Source organism: Hylaeus anthracinus, unplaced genomic scaffold, assembly GCF_026225885.1.
Source record: "Hylaeus anthracinus isolate JK02 unplaced genomic scaffold, UHH_iyHylAnth1.0_haploid 4, whole genome shotgun sequence".
In the NCBI taxonomy this organism is placed as follows: Eukaryota; Metazoa; Arthropoda; class Insecta; order Hymenoptera; family Colletidae; genus Hylaeus; species Hylaeus anthracinus.
In genome coordinates, this window is record NW_026535289.1 from 5,674,723 (window position 1) to 5,698,664 (window position 23,942).

Below are 23,942 nucleotides of genomic sequence, written 5' to 3' on the forward strand. Positions count from 1 at the left end.
CGGTTGTTAAGGGAGTGTTAAAAATAATTGCAACTAACGGAAAAATGAATTACGCGATAAAAGAAAACGTAATTAAAATCCGCTACGTTCAAACACGATAGACAATTACAAACAATTATCAATGTGAAGTATGAAACATGCCTGAAGAACAATACATGTAAAAATCGATAAATGTGTGTAACCCTACAATAGGACTAAACTTCTCGCAATCTAGCGTGTATAATAGAAACTATTTTCATAACAAACTTGGGCGTTGACCCATCGATGGCGCCACTAGTATAAAACCCGCTCAAATAGCGCCTGTGAGCGATGATCTTTCTGGATGCATTAGCATTCATATACGTAGATAATAACTTAACTTGCATAAATGAATAAATAAATACATAAATAAACATAAATATATACATAAATTATATTACAGATGAAACTTCAGTTTGTTATACCATATCGATAGTCCGAAGGTGTTTCACAGTGTGAAATTCACACATGTCTCGATACATCGAAATCAAGTCGATATTAGGAAAGTTATGAGAGCAAGAATTAATATAAAGTATCCGAAGATCGGGAATGATAATCATCTGAATAGTTGTTCGTGAACAGTAACCCGCCTAAAGTGTAATGTACGGGCTACTAATGAATGACGTTACATAAAACAACGTGGAACAACACGTGTGATGGTGAAATTTTCAATTTATTTAGGTGTTTGGATTCTTACGATCCTGTTGTTACTTGCCTCTGTCACCAGAACCGAAAAATACAACATAACAAGTACCCTTGACAATCCCTCCAATCATTACCATTATAATCTTTGTTGCCATCAATATCGTGGACGATCAAAAAATTACAACTATTTCTTTATAAGTTTTACACACGTTTCGCATGATACTATAATTTTCCCAAACGAAAGATGTCATGGAAATAATTTACAAAATAGATCGCTTTATTCGAAGAATGCATTAGTCTCGAATTCTTCTGCGAATGTGTCGGACTATTACGCCAATGATATCCACCATGTCGAAACAAAACCAATTTTTGCGTTTAACGAGTCGCCTGAATTTATAAAGAAGAAGGAAGCATCTGGACGTGATCACGAGAACTATCTAAATTGGAAAAATATAATCTGGAGACGAAGAACTTTGTGTTCTATTTCCGACGATGAACAGTACGTCGGGGAAACGCCGGTTGAGAATGTTCTTGGCGATGTTAATGAAAAAGAAAAAACGAAAACGTTATTAGATTACGACGATTCGGTTTTCATGAACGATCTCGTGGATCCAGATTCTTTAAAGCCTCATATACGAGTAAAGAGAAGCAAATCGGAATCAAACTCCGATTCATCATTCGTGAATCGACAGGATTACTTGAAAGATTTGGCCAGTTCTTTTCCTCGGAATTACTATGAATCGATGGACGAAAATTCTTATGACGATGACGTCTCGCTCGATGCGAAACGAGAAATCAAGTCGCAGGCATTTTTTGCAAACGATGAACAGCCTATTGAACTACATAATCAGGAATCAGAAAAAGATCAATCAAAAATGTTTGACAGTAATCTACTCAGGATCCTTTCGTCTCCTAATATTGGCAGATTACCTGGAAACACCGTTAACGAGAGATCAGTTGCTTCCGAAAAAGTTGCCAATGTGCCATCCGATGTCAAAGCGAACTCGTGTACAGACGAAACATCTCTGAATCAGGACATCGTGTCCCTGGAACGACCATCCGACGAATATGCTTCAGTCGTGAATCAACGATCGCCAGACTTAAATTCGGAAATCCTAGGTCTTCCGGAAGATCCTATGGTAGCAGTAGAATTAGTTAGAAAGAAACGAAACAATCGCGCGAAGGCTGAAAAGAAAAGAAACTTTCAAGAGCCGGATCAGAAAACGAAGAAATCGTTCAGCGAAGAAAAACGATCGGTTCTGGATCCAGAGAAATCCTCGAGGGACTCGAGTCCTGAAAGTTCGAGCAGAAAATTATCGAAGTTGGCTGTTGCTGATTTAAAGGCGGATTTGTTGCGACTGAAGAGAACTGCGAGGAACGATCAACGCGAGAAACGTTTAAAGGCGAAGAAGAAAAAGAAACACGCGGAAAAGAAGAAGAATATTTCTTCGAGATCGGCAAAAAGTCTGCGCTCGAAGAATCGCTCGAGATTGCCACGCGAAAAGAACAACGGTGAAACGAGAAGTGGGGGTAAATCAAACGTAGGGTTTGCTAGTGTAGCGTCTAAACAAAATAATGACAACAATTTTCGCCGTAGATCCGTAAAATCGAAAGACACGATCGAGAGAATAGATCCCAGCGACGATCGTTCTTCGATACGTGACGCGTTGTTGTCGATACAGACTGGGTCGAAACAAATCGAGGGGAATGAAATCAATGCTGATCGCTCTGAAATTTTATTGGCTGCGCAGAGAGGAAACGACCCCGGTGACGTTGTGGCGGAAACGGATGAGAGCTCGGACGATCAAAGGGTTGAGGAGGAAGGACCTCTCACGAATTACGAAAAGTCGATAATACCGACGATAGATGGGTCAAAATTACGCAAGAAACGAGACAGAAATCCTGAAGGAAACCACGGATTTCTAAACGAGGAAGACGAATTAAGATACTACGAGGAAATTCGAGAGCCTGAGGAAGGCATGGTTCCATGTGCTAATCTAGATGACGGTCCACCTTTAGAGGTCAACGATGCTGATGGCAAACGAGCGGTGCGATCGATCGACGAAGTCAAAGAACTCGTCAAGAAATTGGTGACAAAAGTAGGTACAATATGGACACATACAGTGGGTGTAGAATGTATTCGTACACCGGTCAATTTTCCAAAAAACTTTTCTGTGAAATTGTAGTTTCTTAACTTCTTTTTTTGTAATCCATGATATTTTACATATTCTCGGAAGTCTCTAAGGTAGATATAGTCCAAACAACATTTACTAGTTAATATATTGGGTTGTCTGGAAAGTCCACGCCGATTTTTAGTAGACCAGGTCTGAATATATCGAAATGGTTGAAAACAATTAACACGTGGACATCCCTTAAAAGGTGGAAAAATTGTGGAACAAAATGGTACTTACATAATTCAATAAATGTATATATATATAAATTCAAATATATGAATTTTTTATGAACTTTGAATTTTTCTTAAAAATTGCCACGAACTTTCTGGACAATCCAATAATTTGTGAAATTAACAAAAATAGTGCGAAAAGTGGGTAAAAGTATAGAAGCAATAAGTATTTGTACGATTCTTATGACGAACCATTTACAGTAGAGTTTCTAACGTAAACATATTAGTTTATTGTTCCGTACGAATTAGAAATCATCAAATTTCCAGTAAAGTACTTTTAAACAATTGTGCAAATACTTATTGCTTCAACATTTCTATCGATTAATTGTTTTTTTTTTTTTTTTTTGTCAATTTCGCAACTTACATAAATATATTTATGTATAAATATATTTGTAATATATATAAATTATAAAAAGTAAGTTAATAAATTACAATTTTACACAGTCTTTTTGGAAATTGATCGGTGTACGAATACTATCTACACCCACTGTACTTCTAACAATTAGGGATGTTCGATTCTTGCAAAGAAATCGATTCTGGAATCAATCCTGAATCTCCCTTAAATCGATCCCAAATCGAACATTCCTATTCCTAAGTCAAGCATTCGCATACGTTCCATTAGCAACAAAATTTCGTTCAAGGTGAATGAACTTGACAATTATCTAAACGTCGACGAGGTTAACAAGAACGAGAAGGGAGTGAAGAAGATTCGAACTCGCGCGATCGATGATTTATGTTCAAACGTCAGCACCGGTTGCGCCGCTTTCAAGGAGATGCCCAAGATCGTTCAGAGATGCGTCCCGTCGACTGACCACCGATTTACGTCTACAACGAAGACTATAGTCGCGAGGAAAGCAGAAGAAAGTGGAAACACCGACGAACATAAACGTTTGATCGTGAAAAGCGACGATTCGGAAAAGGGACGATCGACGCGCCAACGTGCGACCAGGACGCTATCGAAAGCGTCCAAAGCAGCTCGTAGAGAAAGTTCAGAAAATCAGAAAAGACAGAACAGTAAATGGGGCAGGTGGACAGACTGGAGCAGCTGTAGTGTCACCTGCGGCAAGGGTCGACAGATCAGATGGCGGTATTGCTTGCACGATTGCAGCACTGCGGAGACCGAGATGGAGGAGAAGGCATGTCAACTGCCAGCTTGTCCGCCTGGAAAATTCCTCGGGATATTTTAAGATTCTCGTGTCTACCTCTATTTTAACGTACATTCTAATTTTGTATGTCGATATATAAAATATTTATATTGTATGTTTTGTATAAGGCAATAAGGGAAAATGTATTATTAAATAAACAATTAGAAATGTGGTTCTACATACCTGTGTGGAGTGTGCTGTAGTTGCGCCGAGGAGGGATGTTTCGTTTGATGGAGGAAGAATTCACTACTACAAATGAACGATTAAACATCGATTATTAACGCAGTTGTGTAACAAATCGCATGATTATTTTTTTTTCGTCTCATTACCAAATACACAATATATTTTAAAGGATATTTTAAACAAAACGTCTTTTCCTTTCGAACGTATTCACAAGTAACGAGTTTTCGTTGCTTACAGGAAGTTTACTGTAACCCAATAATCGCGTTTTCACTAACTAGACACGGCAAACCGCCGTTCTCTTAATAATTGTTACAAAATATGAGCGATCAAGGACTGGCTTTTTTTGTTACTCGCGAATATTTTGCGGTATCAACGTACAACGTTGGCGGGTAAACGGTCATTTCGTAAATGTACAATTTTGTGTGTTCACTTAATCGGAATCACTCTGTTTCCTTCTGTCTACGGTCCGCACGTTTTCTACACTCGTAAAATCTCATATCACACATATCGTTTACTCAACAGCATTCAGTTTCTCTCGTTTCGTTGTCTTACAAGCTAGCTTTTTTTATTGTGAAAACCGTACAAACGTGTTCTTCTCGTGAGGTTCGACGATTCGCTGTAAAATTTTCCAAACTCAAGATCCTCGGAAACCGTTCGCTTAGATTCAGATTACGTGTAATTCCACGCTCATGCGGAGGGGCAGTTTCAGCGAAAATTCATGCTTACATTATAAAACGTTTACATATCTACATGAAACGGTGCACATTCGTTCCGTGTGTTCGCGCGTAGACAAAAATCACAGTGATATCGCACGATTACGATTGATCTCAATATCGTGCGGCGTAAGTATTTACTTATTATTTCCTTTTTTTCTCGTTTTATTATTTTCATCGACCGTGAGTTCCACACGGTGGTGAGGTTTCTCGACGTAAGGGAGCTTTCGTTTATCGATGATGCGCACAAGTTCTCACACGTCATAGCACGAGAACTTGAGCCAAACCGCACGCTTACAAAGTTACAAAAGTAAAACACCCTTCCCCGAAGGGGCGATTTCAATATTTTTCAATTCCTTAAAAAAGTTCGGGTAACGCTTAAGAGAAACGACAAAACGCCCAAGAGATCGTGCTATGACAGTTCACCCAAAAAGAACAAGAGATCCCGTCGATGCGGCGTCTCCAATTAGTAATATCCGGCTTGTCCAAGGGACCACTTACATATACAAATTGATCACAATGGTAAACGCATACATACTCGCGAATACTTAAACACCCATACGTTAACTCCTTTTAGACACGCATACACACTCTTATATAATTGCGTAATGTCTTTTGACCATTGATACTTGCAATCTGTTCTTAGTCTAAAGGGCGCGGAAAACGTCGGTCCCTTGGTCGTGGACAACGTTGCGTTGCATTTACATTTTCGTTCTGTCTCGACTGCACTTAAACGGCGCACTCTCTTTCCGTTTCTTTCGTCTATTCGTGACTGAGCTTATTTTTACATCATAGATATATCGCTTGAAAAAACTGTGTAGCAAATCCGGTTCGTTTGCTACTTGACGGCAAATTGGCTGCGTTTCTTCTTTCGATTAATTTTCTTCTACGTTTATGGAAAATTAGCGCGCGGAAGAACACTCGTACGGCATCCGCCTCCTCCTCCTCCTCCTCCTCCTCTACCTACTATTCCTTCTCTTATTACTACTCCTTTTCCTCTTTATCCTGCTCTTCTTCTTCGTATTTCTACTACTCTCCCGGTCTCCTCCTCCTCCTCCTCCTCCTCTTGATAGTAGTACAGTATAAAATTATTTCGTATGGCAGGAGAAATTTGAACTCGATTCTCTTGGATATCGTATTCGTTAACTCGAGTTCCTGCACTGTTCCTCTTCGGTTTGCGACGTTACTTCTAGTACAGGGATCTCGTCGCTGCCGGCGAATATTCGGACGTCTCGATCTGGATCTGAGCGCATCTCTCTGAGCCTTATCGCCACTTCCTCCGCCTGCTCGATCCCCAACCAATCGGCTAGAAATTCATAAACATACCGAATATTAAGTTTACTTATTTATTATTCGCCTTTTATAGGAATTATAGGGTTTTTCCTTTTTCTTTTTTTAATTTATAATTGACAGTAGAAGAAACGATTAACGGATACTCACGTCCCATGGGTGCGACGTATTTCGAGAGAGTTCTCGCCACAGCCAGTCTCACGTTGGGTACCTTGTCCGTCGACAATTTCAACAAATTAGGTAACATCTCCTGCGAGAATCTGTCCCCGCTGATGGCGTTGCTGGCTATCAAGTAGGCGCAGACGAATGCAAACGTCTGTCGTCGGATCCACTTGTAAGCATAGACCCCTAGGTTGTATCTGAGATCTTGAAACAGAGCCGAGACGAGACGCTCGTTGTCGGACAGGTGGGCCACGATTTGCGTCACCTGTTTATCGATCGCTACGTTAGCTTATGGAACAAAGGATGACAATATACGGATTGGTTCACTTAACGTTACCATTCGGAATACCTTCTTCATGCTTTGTTTTAAAGGAAGATTTTTGTTTAGACGATACCTTAGATTTGGTTTGTCGCAGATATTCAAAGCATGAAAACGGTATACAGAGGATGGTTACGTCGACGGGAAACACCCCAGTACATTAACAAAGAACACGTTGTGCAGGGCAATCGTGCAAAGTCGTACCAAAGAAAGCGCAACGTGCCTCACAGCGGCAACTTTGTCGATCAGAAGCTCGAAAGAAAGAGGCACCATGTAGCGTTCCACGTCGGCCGGTCCAAACAGATTCACGATCTCCAGCAGCTGGGTGCCCAACTCCTCCCTGAACCTCCAGTTCCAGACATTGTCGGTTTTGAGGAACTCCTTCAGCCTCGGCAGATAGTGACACGCGTCGTCGGGTTTGAGTATTTTCAAAAATGTTGCGAGATGCTTGAGCACGCCTATTCTGACCTCGTCTAGGTCTCTGATGAAGGCGTTGTAGATAGGCATGAGATCGGTAGCGGTGAGCTCCTGGCCCAGTATCGCCGCAATCTCGTGTATGCTCGAGGCTAACGTGCTCCTAACTTTATACTGATTCGCGCTGACTAACGACTTGTACGCGTGCCTAAGATAAGGCCAGTTCTCTTTGCCCAACGTGAGTACCACCGCGGGGAAGCTGAACGCGCAATAATGAAGAAGATCGGCGCTCATGTCCCTGCCTTTTTCAGGTTCCGCCATCGAAAGGAACGAATCGATCAGATGCTGTGGCACGATGTCCTCCACGTTCCAGTTGACGGCTGCTTGGAAATTGTTCGCGCAAGGTTCGCTCGTCGGCAACTCGTCCTTGGATGGCTCATTCGCTGGCTGCTCCTCCTCGGAGCACTCGTCCGCCGAGTACTCGTCGGATGGGAACCCGTCTGCTGGGTATTTCACTGCTGGGAACTCGACCACGGGGAACTCAATGGTTAAACAAATGTCGTCGTTCGACGCATTGTCCGACTGCGCTGCGTTGTGTTGCGTCTTCCTGTTCATGTTCTTCTGTGCGTCGGCCTTCTTCGCGGCCTCCACGAGCTCGTCGTCTGGTGGCAGGTCGGGAGCTATATAGTAGTATAAAAATGGACTGAACTTCTCCGTGTCATCTGTAGTTTCCTTGAGCTCCGCATTCTTTGAACGTTCCTTCTGTATCTATTGGAGTAATCAATAAAGATTAAATTATTAAAAATCCTAATATGTTTCAAAATATTGTTTGCTTGGGAGTCGTGCGCACCTTCAATCTTAAAGCTTTCATGTATGAAATGTAATCTTCCTCTGACTCGTCGTCGTTCTGCTCGTAAGCTTGTTGCTGGAGTATCACAGACGTGTTGTTGTTCTCCTTAGAGTTGAGGTCCTCGGAATCGAGCGTGAGGCTCCGTATCGCGCACTTCATGGGGAAGATACCCTCGTACGAGTACCTTATACTGTAACACGAACAGGCTAATAGGATCTCCGGCTCTAACATGCGGCTATCTCGAAGAGAAAGAAAACTCTTTGTACCTGAAACGAGAATCTTGCTGGCTGGTGAACACCAGCTCGCCGTGTTCGTTATAAGTTACTTCGGTGAACTGTTTCGCGAATGTAGATATAAATGGTCCTAAGATTTGGAAGGCAGACATTCGCACCCATCTCGACTCGTCTATAAGATGCGTGGCTAGTAGCTCCGCGCATACTAATCGACAATGCACGAGGGACGTGCAACACACGACCGGCATCATAACGTCCACGCATGCTTTCCTGATGCCCCACACTGTGTCCTGGCACATGTCGGCGAATATGGGGAACTGTAACAACGAACCGAAGGTATTTAGATGTCGATATTCGTTCTGTCACGACTGTTTTCGAGAAATTGTTATTGTTAAGAACGAGCATTGGTAATCGATTTGACGCTGCGAGAACTCACCAGTTTCCGATTAATCGCTTTCTTCCCGACAGCTGCGCAAAGCTCCCCGAAGTGCGTGACGCAGATCCTCCTTACGTAAAACTCCTTGTCTCTGCAGAGAGTAATGTACGTGTCCAGAAAAATCTTTTCTGTCAGCTCTTTGCCGATGAGCGGTGCCATCTTGCTCATGAGCTGCGGATCGACATAATTACACGATATACCTCGTACGAATATGGAAAACGAATCAGCGATAGCAAAGCAAACAGAAGGGCAAACGGATATAACGGAGGACCGAGAAATGGACACGAGACAGTTATGGTTAGCCTAATCTATTCGAGATCCACGACTCTTACTGTACGAGTCACGCGACGAGCAAAATTTTATCGAAACAATAAGAGATATATATATATTGAACGAAGTTTAACCCCTTCAGCTCTCTCCTTGTTCGTTACAAAACTGTTTCTCGATTAAATAGAATCGAGCTACATCGATTTCGATCATTTTCTTAAAGAAATAATTTCGTCGCTCCTAATCTAGGTGGCAATGATGGTAAATGGAGTTATAAATCGCGCCGTTCCGCTCATCAAAGCTGGCTGTGATACGAGTCCAAGCCACCACATCACAACCACTCTGATGGGAGGAACAGTCGAATACGCGCCACTAAACACCTGGAAAAGAATACACGTGCACAATCGAATAAAGGGGGATGGTCTCGCGGTTGATCGATCGGATCTAGCCACGCAAACGGCCGGCGTGAGATCGATCGGTTCCACGACCGTTCGAAATATTATACTTTCGTGACGCCCGCATGTGCGCGCTCGTCGAAATCAGTAGGTCATTGTTCAACGATAAAATTAATTGTTCACGAGGAGAAGGGCAGACGTGAATCATCCCACGGATTGGATTCTACGCGTCGTTTCGTGGCTGCGTTCATGAGTCGATGGTTAAATATTTTAGGGATTTCGATACAGTTTCAGGACTAACCCAGAGGTAAAACTATAGTTTCTTTTTTTAAATAGGAAGGAGGATAATTGTAATGGCTGAGCAAAGCTAAAAGTGAATGGTAAAATTAAGTAATTCCTTAAAGATGAAGACTTTCTGTAAGGGTTGGATCCTTGATATTTAGCCAGCAAGTTTAGTAGTAGTTTTTAAATAGGAAGGAGGATAATTGTGCTTTAATGGCCGAGTAAAGCTAAATGCAAAGTGGGTGCCAAAATAATGTAATTCCTTAAAGATGAAGACTTTCTGTAAGGGTTGGATCCTTGATATTTAGCCAGCAAGTTTAGTAGTAGTTTTTAAATAGGAAGGAGGATAATTGTGCTTTAATGGCTGAGCAAAGCTAAAAGTGAATGGTAAAATTAAGTAATTCCTTAAAGACAAAGACTTTCTGTAAGGCTTGGAAAATTGATATTTAGCCAGCAAGTGAAATTTGCCGTACATTATCGCCTTATTTACTCGTCTACAATTAACCTATAGTTTCCTAATAATAGAAAGAAAATAGGTATGCGATTCTGACACTGAAAAATTGCGATTACACGTTAACTCTCCAGGTCGAAATCACAAAACGGTAGTCTAAATATTCCACCCTTCTCCCTTGAAGCGAGCTAACGGGCACGAAAAGCGAAATCGTGTCTAGATCGTTAACGATGTCCACGGACCCGACATTCCTTCCTCCGCTTCTTCTAAGATCGTCGAACGCAGCGCGGCGCAGCGCTCATCAAAGCTGGCTGTGATGTGAACGCTCGCATCAGCATATCACAACCACTTTGCGAGCGATGCACGCGCCATTCTTCCTTCTCCCGATTGCCAGTCGCGCAAGGAGACGACCATCATCCCCCGTGACGTCTCCGTTTTCCGTCCAAGCTCTCTTACCACGCAGCAGAATGTCGTCGCGACGTCGCAAACGAACGGCGATCCAAATCGTCAAATATGGCTGTGATATGAAATCTAGAAAAGCAACACGCCACAACCAATTTGACGATTGGATCGCGTTCCTCTCTCCCTTCGCTAATATTTCCTCCTAGCTTTCCGCTCCACGGGTCGGGAGACGGAAATACATATGTTGGGGGTTGATGGTGGACAAGTGAGAGAAAAGAAATATACAACCCTTCGATAGGGCAACAATGGAAGGGAACAAACTACGACGTCGTGAAGATAAATCCTGCTCGTTCCTCCGTTGGACGGGGATCTTCCCATTCGTGGGCGATTATCAATTAAGCGGGCACTAAGCGTCGACGATGGCCACGCTAACGTGGAAGCTTCCCCGACGATCGATTCTGCGGGCCAAGCTCATCAAAATGGCTGTGATATGACTCGAAACATTCCACAACCAATTTGATGTATCGGACCGCAAAAGGTATTTTCGTTTCGGCTGCCGTGTGTTTGCGCTCTCTCAACGACGCGTTTCGTCCTTCTCCTCTTCGTGCCGCGGCTCGTTTCCCCGTTTCAGAGGACACGTTTGGCTTCCCGGTCTCCGTGGTAATTATTTCCGTGTCCTTCCTTTTTCCGCGTTCGAGCTTCTCCGTCGAGGACGGACACAATTTTGCTCATCAAAGCTGGCTGTGATAGTCGATCTCTATGACAAACCAACTTTGATGGTAAAAGCATGTCCCGTGTCGAGGATCCCTCTCCGCTCTCCTTGTTCTTCGTAGAGTCCTGCGGTATCCTTGGAAGTTTTCGTTTCGTCGAATCGGTTTCCATACAATTCCGTACACCGATTGCGAGGGAGCGTTTTCCGTTGCACGCGACTTCCCTCTTAGCTCGCTAGCGAACGATGGAGCCGAACGAACGCCGGATGAAAGACAAGATAGTGAGACGCGATAGCGTGAGAACATCTCACTACCCATGTCTTTCAGACGGAATCCGTCGTAGCGAAACCCCGAGGTACGAGAATTCCCCTCGATACGCGAAGGAAGTATATCTTGGACGCGTTTTCGGCGGATACAGAGATGGGGGAAAATTTTAATCTAGGCACCAGCTTCGAGCAGCGAATGGAAGCCGTGAATTGTTTGTAGGTTGCTTTGTTGAATTAATATTAGAATTTTAATTGTAGAATTAAGCTTCCTTATAGCTTTCTATGGTGTAATACGTGAACATTAGTTTAAAATACTACAAGTTAAAAGGGTAATCGCAAACACGTCGAGCGTGTATAGGTGTCGACCCTTTGAATTCGGAAATTTGGCCTGTTAACGCTAGCTTCACAGAGCAACTGTCATTTTCGCCTATTCCTATTATCTCAAAGTATCATAGAAACCGTTTATGCTTGTCTCCAACCATTCATGCTGATTCTTATCCACATTAAAGAACAAGCATATATCCGAATGCTAATTTTTCCCAGAGCCTCCTAATTAACTTTTCTTCAATTCTTAACTCGACCTCATTTATTAAGACATTACTTTGGTAATAGAAATCTTATAAGAAATCTCTGCGAACCTAGCGCTAAAATTGAATCCATCCAATTGTTTATATGTCTACGATACATCCCTTTGCTTGTCTTTGCTCCTTATCTGTTACTCGAGTAAAATTTCGCTCATCTCTGACCGTAGAGAGCCTGGTCGAATGGGATCAGGAATGCAACGCGCGAAAACGTACTTTTCTCCTGCGTCGTGGTTCGCAGTGTTCGCGAGCACTTCCTACATACGTATTCGTTAATTAACAACCGACCTGAGGCTCGCGGGGGCATTAAAATCCCATTTGACCGCGTCGGTGGATCGCTCGATAGAATGTTAAATCGTGGCACGAGAAAGAAAAAAAAAAAGGAAAAAAAAAAGAAAAGAAGGGAAAACAAGGAAAGAGAGGAGGTGTCGAGCACGAACGGAGTCACTTCGATTCCGTTCCGTGGCGTTCCTCGAAAAAACGGTTGCAACGCGATAAACGTCGCGAGGGAACAGGGGAGAAGAGATTACGATATCTCGCTGGGGGGTCGCAGCTATTCTACGGTTTCCGTGCGAAGGGGGCAGGTGCGTACGCGGTTACAAAATAAAAAAGAAACGAAAAGGAAGAGCGAGAAAAGTGACGAAACTTACGGATACGCCCGTGTTGAGGGAGTCGACGTTCTTGCAGAGGGTTTCTAATACAGGACAAACTTTGGTCTCGATCGTTTCGTTGTCGAGGAGTCCCCTCTTCATTAGCGCCAGCACCGCCGTTTGGGCCGTCAGTCGTACCTGGAGAGAGGGAAAAGAGGATTCGTCAATTGGGACTTGTAATTGATGGGGTTGTGCTGCTTTCTCGTTGTGCACACGATTTACTTTGTAGAAAGGAGGGCTTACAGAAAATTGTGAGAAGATTCAAAGATTTCCAAAGATTCGAGAATCCTACCCACTAGCAGAGATGGACAAAACCCTACTTATCATCCAAACTCTTCCATATTTTTGCGCAATCTCCTAAACCAGGGAACTGCTTCAAGACGAAGCTTTACTTCCTAGAAAGAGATGGACAGAACCCTAGGCTTCAAATAAATCTCAAGTTTGCCGATATGTTTGACTCGTTTCTTCTTTTGAACATTTTCCAAAGTAGGAAACGAGCCAAACACATCGGCAAACTTCAAATTTATTCGAAGCCTAGGGTTTTACCTATCTCTCCCCGCTAGCAATCAAGGATTTAAAAAAGAATTTAAAGAATAAAGTTGGTCGATGCAACTGAAATTCAATTAAAATTTTTGTTTGGTACGAATGGGAGGAGGACCCTTCAAAAGATTTTCTAGTTATTAATGAGTTAGTAATAGCTAGACTGCGGATCATTATGCAAAATAAAATCTTCGCGAACGTGCCTAGAAAAGTTGAACCTATATAGGAATTTATTTTATTCTGCAAATATTATAACATGAAGTTTACTTTCAATATTTTTTATATTCTTGCATAATGTTTGCATTTTGTAGGTTCTTGCACATACAAATTTTCTATAAATGCATAAAGATTCGCAGTCTAGTAATAACCAAGGATCGTAATAGCCAATCTATCGTGAAACTAACGAAGCTAATTTGTATCATCAGTAGACTGCGGATCTTTATGCATTTATAGGAAATTTGAATGTGCAAGAAACTACAAAATGCAAACAATATACAAGAATATAAAAAAGATTAAAAGTAAAGTTCATGTTATAATATTTGCAGAGTAAAATAAATTCCGATTTAGGTTCAATTTTTGTAGGAACTTTCGCCAAGATTTTATTTTCCATGAAGATCCGCAGCTTAATAATGAGTTATTATTATTATTATTGCGATTACCATTATTCTTACATGTAAACATAGATAATATAATAATAATAATGATAGTAAACGCACATTGTTAAGAAATATATAACACTAAATATGAAATATAATAATTAGATGTTCCAAAATGCGCGAGCATCGTGAGTTCGCATAATATAATTTAATTATTCTGCGAACTCATAACTGGAAACTCATACAAATAATATGCAAGAATATAAAAAAAGATTAAAAGTAAAGTTCATGTTATAATATTTGCAGAGTGAAATAAATTCCGATTTAGATTCAATTTTTGTAGGAACTTTCGCCAAGATTTTATTTTGCATAAAGATCCGCAGTCTAATCATCAGCAACTTTGCTGTTATTGGAAAGGGTGCGTTTGCAGGATGAAACGAGAAAGCAAGAAACTAGAGCTTTTCTGCGATCTCTGGCTGGGGTTCTTATAGGTCTAAAGTATTGAAAATTCACCTGATTATCCACGTCCTGCAAGTATTTTATTATCATGTCCAGGAGATGTTCGTGAAGAATGTCCCCGAAGAGGTGTGGAGCTTCTTGGCAGATGATCGCCACTTGTGAAAGTTGCTCCACCAGGTCCGACCGAACTTGGATGTCTGCAATCAAAAGGACATCGTTCGTCAGACAAAATTAAGATCGAAGCATAAATTAGATTTAACCATACAGGTGAAATGATCGTTGGAAATTTGCATCGGTTGGTTTACGGTTTCAACGTTATTTCGCGTAACGAGGATTCCTGCCATCGGGAATCGGTTAAGTCTACCCACGAGGTGAAAACGGTCCCTTCTAGGAGGAATCCGATCATTCCTTTGCAACTCACGATCGACGCTTGTCGGTCAGCCTAATCGTGCGACGAAAGCAGCGATTCTTAACCGTGCTAAATTCTTATGTAGAAGATTCTAGAATAGCCACGTGACAAATAAAAAATGAACACCGGTCTATCAGTTATTTCTCGCATAGAAAATCAAAATTAGGATTGTAGATTGATTAGACGGAAGAGTAAAGATTTTACGCGATAAATAGATATACAAAGATTGAACTGTTTAGTCGAATATGTCTGTATACATCCTTACATCCTCAGCTTCCTAATTTTTCGATTTTAATTACGTATTATAAATCCAAATCAAAGCGTTGAAATATCGAATAAAGTCGTCGAGGACTACTAAAATACACGATTAGATTATTCACGAATAGGATATCGGAGATTCTTCTCTAAATTTTGTTGTGAGCTTAGGTGAGCTTAAGCACCACTGGTCGAAAGCGAGGAAAACAGGGACGAGGTGGAGGGGGAGGGAGAGGTTTCTGCCGAGGTTTTCTCGACCTTGGCCGTTTTATTCTTGACCGCCGGTTCCCGTGGAAATACCTGAATGAAAAAGGGCGTCGCAAGCTGACGCCCCTGCTGATTAGGAAAACTCGCACCTTTCAACCACGGTCGGGCCTCGACGTCCATAAAGAACGAGAATTTCCCGTTGATCATTAGCGAAACAACCCATCGGCCTGCTTAACCGAACAGGTGCAACGCGATCCTCGCCAAACGGTTCGAAACATAACCATTTCTTCCACGGCTCTTATAAATATGAATACGAAAATAAAAGGAACACTTGTAAATTGTTTCATAAGCGCAGCTAACTTAGACTTGAACACTTTCAATTTGTCGATATCAAATTAATACAATCTTAAATGAACTTTTACTAGGCTAACTTTAAATGATCTTTGATATTGTTTAACGCGACAGAAAATTAACGTCGGTGATACAGTATGTATCGCTCGTACTTATTATTACATTCTCCATACCATTAGTGCTGCGATCAACCACCATCGTCGGCTACAGCAATGATTCCTTCATCGACAGCATCGGGCGACGACACAGTCATCAACCTGGACCGGATAATTTCTGTCACGAATTCAAATTCCAGTTCGATTGTCATCGCGCGAAGAGTATATTCCGCGGATTCGCGTTTCGACGCCGTCTGACTCGCGCGGAGCAATGAAATAGCGCGGGAAACCGTGAGCTGGGGAACACTGATTCCCACAGAGATCAGAGATGGGCAATATCTAGGCGAAAATGTCCTGGAATCACTTTTTACTCGTTGGAGAACAATTTAAAATTAAATTATGGCGTTTTATATATATATGGAGTTGCTTTAGAAATAAAATCTCATCATTTAACTAGACTTATCGCCTGTCTAGATAAAATTTGAATTCTATCTTAGCCCAAACAATTAAAAAAAAAGAAAAAGAAATTACTAAAAATTCAGCCCATCTCTGAAGACGATTAGGTCCAGATGGATTCCAGCACTTAAATTCGCGTTCAAACTTCAACAAGACACCCGCGGGAGCCAATCGTGTCGAGGATACACTGTACACACAATTTAGAAGCGCGGGAAAGATATTTTCCCGGCAGAGTCCTCAAGGATACCGAGCGAAAGGAGCACGTTACCAGCGGAGAGCGTGGGTGCGACTGAGCGCCGTCGATTTGTCGCGGGAAACGCATTTTCCTAGCAACTGGGAGTGGGGGCAGGGTAATACTCCACTCCTGCTGGGCCCAAACGTCGGAGAGAGAGAGAGAGAGAGAGGTTCGTCCCTTTTCGGGTGTTTTCGCGCGCTACAGGCCCACGATCCGAGCACGTGCCTGCTTTTCCCTCCAAACCACCCGTTTCGCCAGGAACTTCCACAACCTCCCTCCGTAATCACTCCCGTGGCCCTTCTTCCCCCTACCACCGCCACCCTAACCGCGCACATGCCCTAAGCGGACATTCCGAGTTAGGAGATTCCTTGCTATTTTTATTTTCGTTGGAAAAACGAGGATTTTACAGGATATTTCATCATTCTCGTCTTGGTCGTTGCTTACAGTTTCCAAAAAATAGAGAGAAGAGGGAGTTTCGGATTTTGTTTTCTTAATAATGTTGTCAGTATGGACATTATGGACTTTCAAAGATGGAAACATCCGCACGACTTCATCAGAGTGGTCCCCTTTTCGAATTCGAACGTGTATGCATAGAGCTGAACATATTCCAAGTCTTTGAAATACCTATAAGAATTGTGTATTTCGTTAATGCTTCGTGTTTCAGAGGTTCGATTGGCCAGTCGTCTAAACAACGATATCGTTTAATTGTAATCTTGTGCATCTTCGTTTAAGATTAAAAAAAGAAAGAAATTTATTTAATTTCTGTTTGACTAGAACACAAAATCCTGAGCCACCTTTCGGAGCCACCTAAGTCACCTCCCCTCCTTTATATGCAAGATTCAAAAACTTAACGACGAGTTCAAAGTTTATTTCACACGTTAATCGTATACTTTTTGAGCCAACAATGCGGCATGGCGCAAAGAAATCGAGCCCAACGAGCGGTTCGTTTTCTCTGTCGCTCCCCCCCCCCTTTCCCATGCCGCAGCCCCCGTCCATTAATCACGCACGGGGTCTTATCTTCTTCTCCGCCTACTACATCCTTGCGCGCCTTCTGTCCCAGCCAACATCCCGCCAAAAATATCCCGCTGCGCTCCTTCAGGATTAAGCGTCGCCGATTATTTTCTCTGGGATTCTCTCGCTCTTCCTCCGTGTCTCCGGCAAAATTCCACCGAATACGATTCAACGAAACCTCGTTCTGAAACTGGGTGAGGAGGAGGGGGGAAGAGTCATTGGCGTGCACCATTTTGTACAGAACTCGGAGCATACCTTGAGATTAAATATTAAACCTTGAGTAAACCGTGGTCTTGAGATTACGAACTTGAAATGTAACGAGCAACGCGATGAATTTGTATAGAGACGTACTTTTATCAGCTTCGTGCGCAGAAGACTTATTTTGGATGTTTACGTAATAGAATATGTTCTTGAAAATACGTAGGATGTTTTAACCATTTGCAGGGTCAGTCACCAATAGGTTTCCTTTAGGTTTAGTTTCCTTGGAACTCGAAATGCCAATAAAATAATTGTCGTTGAGGCAAAGGTGACCTGATTTTCAAATCTCAAATTAGAGATCTCATTTTTAAAGTCGATGTAAGCTTAGCATTCGTGACAATAGAATGCTAAGAAAGCATCTCGAGTAGCTGACAGATACCAGAAAAAGAGGCCTCGAGTCCAAAGGGTTAATATATAATCTCGTAATGAATATAGGATCTAGTGATACGTATACAAGGTCAGAGTAGATTTTAGTCAGTCTCCTGCAGATGAGTCAGTCCACTTTCTGACCACCACCATCCATAGGATCACTATCCGCACTTATAAAAAGGATCATCTCCAATAGAATATATAATATAAATTTGTTTTACATGCTCATATCCAGATCCAGTCAAGACTTATTGCTCTACCATGTTTAACCCTTTGCACTCGAGGCCTTTTTTTCTGGTATCTACCAGCAACTCGAGATGTTTCTTAACATTCTATTGCTATGAGTTCTAAGGTATCGAGATTTTAGAATAAGGTCACTTTTACCTCGCGAGCTCCAAAGAAATTGAACCTAAAAACTTTTGAGTATTGTAGATTTGCTCCGTGAAACCTAATGATGACTGAGAGTCGCTTCTCGAGTGAAAAGGATTAATACTCTTACAAATGAATCTAAAAAGATTACTTCTCCTTTTCACGAGATAGGTACCCTTGAAAGAGCTCCCAAAGACGGAGACGAAGAATAAAAGAGTCCTAGAAGGCGCAATCCTCGACGATCCAAGGAACGTCGCTATTTATAGGGCGGGATCCACGGAAACATCTTGCCCTGTAACACGTGCCGCCATCGGTGTTTTTCCGTAGGGCGATCGAAACCAAAGGGACGACCACGAAGAGGGAGGGGTCGAAGAGATTCGGGACTCGGGGGCACGCGACACACGCGTTCACGTATTTTTGGATGCGTCGCTTTCTCTGATAGTCGAAGGGATCGCTGGAACACGCGCCCTTATCCCCCCCCTTTCAACGGATAGGACGCCAGTTGCGTCGCTTTCCTCTCCCCCTGCTGACTTTTCCACGCCATGTGCAGGAAGAATTTTCAGAGGCTCGGAGAAAGAGGAAGAACGAGAGGAAAATCGCGTAATTGTAATTTGAATTAGTGACTTTCGACGGTGTACTTTCATTGTAAACCGAGAAATTTAAAGAGAAGAAGAGGGGGGGCTAAGATGAATCATGTTTGCAGCAATTTAGTTGCATATATTAGGTTGTCCAGAAAGTTCGTGCCAATTTCTAAGAAACATTCAAAAACACGTTCGAATGTTTCTTAGATATATTTATTGAATTACATATGTGCAATTTTGGTCGACAACCTTTCCACCTTTTGAGGGATGTTATTTGTTTTCAACCACTTCGATATATTCAGACCTGTACCACCTACCAAAAATCGACATGGACTTTCCGGACAACCCAATATTTCTATAATTCTATGATTATTTATGAGCCTGTCTCGCGAATAATTTTATTTTTACATGGACATTAACCCGAGTATCTGAGTCTATTTTAGTACGAGGATATGCACTCATGGGCCGCAAATCTTTTAAAAGGTTCAAGAATTTTTTTCCATTTCAACTATACTTGCGAATCACCCCTGTAGATAGGGAACATTTCTCTAATACCATCTACGAAGGGCACCATTCGCGAAACACGCAATGAAATTTTTTATATTACCTTTAATGACGTCCAAATACTACCCATCGAGCATTTCGGCTTCGATTTCGAACTGTACCCTCCGTAAAAATTCCAAACTTCGATCACCTTGGCCCACCTCCCCCCAAATAATCGCCCGTCTCTTGATCGATGGGCGATTTACAATTCATTTGCAATTTGTACGATTTCCCTCTTGTCGCCGCGCATGGAGACCGTGGAATAAAGGGGCACGACGTCGTTTCACGGGGGGGGCGAGCAGAGTCAAAATTCGCCGAGGTCTCGAAGTATTTCGGAGGCTTCCGAAAAGAAAGGAGCCATTAGTGGGATGAAGACGCAGTGGCGCGTCGTTTTCCAACGTTTCCCCGAAACGGGCCAGGTAAAAGGAAAACGTTTTTCGCGGAAGGGTCGCCTGCCAGGCCTGCAGTCGACGCTTTTTCTAAAGATTCTAACCGATCGCCACAGGTTAAGGCGACGTTTTCACGTAGATACCCATCGACGAAACTTTGCGGACGACCTTTGAGACACCACGGTCCTTCTCTCGATTCCGTGAAACGGCTGGCCGAAAATTTTGCCGCCAACGTCGGTTCTCCTCGACTTCCGCGAAGGGGCCCATCGATTTTTCAAACGAGTCACGCGTTCATCGAGCCCTGGCGTTTTGTTTTTCGGTAGAATACGCGGCGGTTCTTAACGAAGCGTCGACGGATCTGTGCTTTTCCACGAATCGTGGACAATTCAACGACGGAATTTTCCTGACTTGTTCCATGGGTCCTGTGGACCACCTCAGGGTCGAGGAGAGATACTTGAGAGGGATACACCTTGTGGAGGATTAAAGGGAGTTTTTGTCGGAATTTAAAAAAAAATACCGAGTAGCCAATTTTCGCTGCATTAACACGTTGAACGTCACGTCGCCACCATATGGGTGACGGAGATTTTCACTAAAGAACATTTAACAAATAATTTGAAAGACTAAATATCGATGAAAACAAATCTGGATAGAATTCGTAAATTTTGATGAGAATTAAAAAATAAGTAACACGACAAACGTTAGATTCTATAATTTCTAATTGTCTCGGGACGAAATCTTAGTCCCGTAGACATTTCCATGAGATTAAGTGTGACAGACAGTCAACGTGTTAAGGAGAGGATTTCAAAGAAGTTGGGGAATTGATTTTCTTCTTTCCAAGCGTCCTTTTTTTATGCGCAACTAAACGCTGCAATTTAATAAAATGAACGCAACTTTCGCGATGCTTCGAGCCACCAAAGTGAAATAAAGATTTATTATATTTTGATAACTATTCCCCAACTTCCTCCCTGGCGAGGCTTTTATTTTCAATTCCCCCCAAAGTGGAGAGAACGAAAAAGTAAACCGTGTTACGCGTGCTCGTATAAATACTCCAGGGACATACACGGAAACCACGAGTGACTTCCGGTGGGGCACGTGCTGCACCGGAAGCGGCGACAATCTTGTCGTCACCTCGTAGAGCAACAGCCTCCACCGCGACCCCAACTGGCTTCATCATTTAACCCCCCTTCTCCCACACCCCCGTAACACGAGGACGTTCTGTCTTCTCTCAAGTCGACCTATTTTTAAAACGTCTCCCGTCCAACGTTTGTCGTGGGTTGCCTTTTGGTTCGGGGAAACAGGCCCGAACGACCGGAAAAACAAATGGCGAACTGCCTAAAAAGGAATTTTCTGGAGGACGGAACGCTAGCTGCCAGCACATCTATTCGAGGGTGTGTTTGCGTCGAGACGCGTCACGTAGGATAATTTCTTCTCGTCGCAGTTCCGCTGAATTTACAAAGTATATTGCAACACGGAAAACGATGCATCACCCTCTGGATAAGGAGAGTTAATTGTGCAATTTCTCGGGGGGTTGGTTTGAAACGTTTAAGACGTTTCGGACGTTATTCGGGAGATATGCTACAAATTTTGGCTGAGATCAATATTTAATGAAGGGGTAACTTCTGTGGAATTTGATTTTAAATCCAACTCTTCTAGTTGAACTCTGTCGAGTTAAATAAAAAGATAGAGTGAAAAGCATGCAAACTAAATTAACGAAAGCGATTCGTAATCAGGATGAAATTAATTTGGAATTTGTGTTTGCATTTATGTCTTCTCACTTTTAATGTAACATGCTAGGAAAACATTCACGATTAAATCGATAAAAAATGAACAGTGACTGAAAAATACGGTAAGCTATAAAGATTCAAATCTCTCTTACTCGGGGGATAATCATTGTGTAGCGAAAGGTCTCAACCAAAATACCTTCGACGCCAAAACTGAAAGTGCTGAGAGTTTAAATAAGGTGCAAAAAGGTAGTTTTCCAATTCTCCTGGCAACGTGCAAATCTGTTATCTCGTTGCCAAAGAAAGTAGCGAAATTCTCGTATTGTGCAATCAGAAGCTTTATCATTGAATATTAAACGATGGAATAGCCGTCAATTTCCAACGATTAAAATGCTCCTTCGTTCGATACTGGATAGATCGACAGCTGGTGCAACCAGCTGCCAGCGATAACGCGTAGCTTCGTACAATTTTATCTCTCGAAACAATCCCTCGAAAAAGGTTCAGAGAAGCTTGTGCAGCAACGCGAGCGACGTTAAATCGTTGCCGTTTAAAATCGTTTTCAAGGGATGGTTGGCGCACGGGTATGCTTAGCGAATAGCCAAAGTTGAACGAAAGAAGCAAAGCGATGCAAAGCGATGGAGGCATGATTAATACAAAATCACAGCAAACAATCATGCGTGAACGGTGTAAGAAGGATTTGGCTCAGAAGTATTTCCAATCCTTTCAGATCACGCGTAAAAAAAGCAACAAATAAATTAAGCAAGGGACTTGCAATAAGCGAGGACGATACAGTGCGTACGTTACGATGCTCAAAGTTACGTGGTGCATTTTTTCTAGCATAAGTGTAGGTTATTTTCGAATTTAACGATAAGGGGGTTAAAGTTTTAGACTCTTCATCGCACTTGTAAATATTGGATACTTTTCGTGATTCCTTTTTGGAAGGTTAAATATGTTACTTAATAAAACGTACAATGTACGAATGAGTAACTTACCAGGATCCTTGACGATCCGTTCCAGCGACTGCATGATCTCGTTGACGTTGATCTTTGTTCCATTGTTAACGGCAGTGCGAAACATCTCCACCAGAAGAATCCTCCCAATTTTCTGTCTGCAACAAACAATAGAAGGAAACAAGTTAGACGATGCAGTTGGCAATTTGAAAATGTATCTAATTAAAGCAGCTTCTAGGCAAAGTCCACAGTTTACCAGTAAAATAAAGTACAGTAACATGAAGTAAGAAAAATAGTTTCTCCAATTTTTAAGAAGGCATAGTCTTTAAACAATCATGAAAGTGAAAGATCGATGACTTGAACCCTGACTAGTAGCACATGCCCTACAACACGTGTGCTTCAATATCATCGTAATACAAAGTTTTCCTAACACAGAGTCATAAAAGTGATCGATTTGGCGAAGAAACTACCCCTTGCATGATACAACAGCGCCAAAACTATCTTCGACGTAAGTTATTTATTGGTTCGACTCCATAATTCAGCCCTACATAATTCCTCCTATTTTACTAAACGATCGAATGACGAGAGCTTGTTTATATTTCGCCATTCGACATTTTTCACCCACGCGAGAATTTCGCTCATCCCTTGGCGAATTTACGAGCGACCTTCTTTCTCGTGAGTCTCGCGCTGAATAAATCCACGGCTGAGCCCGCGCGATATTACCCCAAAGACGCTTTACCCCCCGAAAAAAAGAATGTAAAACGTGGAACGAAGATGGTGGCTGGGAGGTCGATGGGGAGGTTTACCCAAGGAAAATTACATTTTCTCGACAGAATCACCGCGAATGCAAATACCTCCAACGGGGACGATAATTAACGGCGAGCTGGACGAAGTCGGGCTTGGAAACTTTTTAACAAGCAGCGAACCACTCGGAATTGGTTCGCGCGACCCCTCCGAAATTCCAAAGATTTGCACCCCTCGAGAACTTTTTCGTCCCGCGGACGGTTTCCTCGCCGATTTTCCTCCAACTTCCGCCCCCCAGGGGGCAGGGTTGCGGAGCATGCAATTTTAAGGGCGCCAGGACACTCTTCTTGAGGATACAATGTACAGGTGATACAATGTACCTCTGTTTATTTTCTGTATAAAACATTATTAATTAATTTAGTTTCATATTGGGTAATTTTCTTGAGGTCGTAATACAACGTATCCTTGTTTTTGTTCTATGAAATACCAATAATTAATTTTATATCGGAGGTTGACGCAAAATTAATGTCATCGATTCCTAAACACGATGGGCTACGCTATTAAAAACAACGCAATTTTCTCCCCTTA

At 42.3% G+C, this 23,942-nt stretch overlaps 2 protein-coding genes across 6 annotated transcripts in view; one reads left to right on the forward strand and one right to left on the reverse strand.

The window, feature by feature from the left end:
• Positions 1-29: 29 nt before the first annotated feature.
• Positions 30-5,950, forward strand: LOC128895055 (uncharacterized). The gene is made up of 2 exons (XM_054157284.1): positions 30-2,762; positions 3,709-5,950. Exons 1-2 carry the CDS (start codon positions 675-677, stop codon positions 4,252-4,254), a joined length of 2,634 nt encoding a protein of 877 aa, XP_054013259.1. The 5' UTR covers positions 30-674; the 3' UTR covers positions 4,255-5,950.
• The window catches only part of LOC128895052 (serine/threonine-protein phosphatase 4 regulatory subunit 1-like), a 163,301-nt gene continuing 143,857 nt past the window's right edge, over positions 4,499-23,942 (reverse strand). For all 5 annotated transcript variants that reach the window (XM_054157275.1, XM_054157276.1, XM_054157278.1 and 2 more), the window contains 9 exons: positions 22,653-22,768; positions 14,466-14,608; positions 12,817-12,954; positions 8,813-8,983; positions 8,410-8,693; positions 8,144-8,333; positions 7,084-8,061; positions 6,549-6,825; positions 4,499-6,414 (listed from right to left, as the gene is read on the reverse strand). In XM_054157275.1, the coding sequence (XP_054013250.1) occupies positions 6,251-6,414; positions 6,549-6,825; positions 7,084-8,061; positions 8,144-8,333; positions 8,410-8,693; positions 8,813-8,983; positions 12,817-12,954; positions 14,466-14,608; positions 22,653-22,768 (2,461 nt within the window). In that variant the 3' untranslated portion in view covers positions 4,499-6,250. The remainder of the gene's footprint in view (positions 6,415-6,548; positions 6,826-7,083; positions 8,062-8,143; positions 8,334-8,409; positions 8,694-8,812; positions 8,984-12,816; positions 12,955-14,465; positions 14,609-22,652; positions 22,769-23,942) is intronic.

What these genes read in the sequence shown, in the direction of transcription:
- LOC128895055 (XM_054157284.1), top strand. Translation starts at nt 675, where the DNA reads ATGGTGAAATTTTCAATTTATTTAGGTGTTTGGATTCTTACGATCCTG. An exon ending in TCAAGAAATTGGTGACAAAA is followed by an intron (nt 2,763 to 3,708) that starts GTAGGTACAATA and finishes ATTTCGTTCAAG; the next exon opens with GTGAATGAACTTGACAATTA.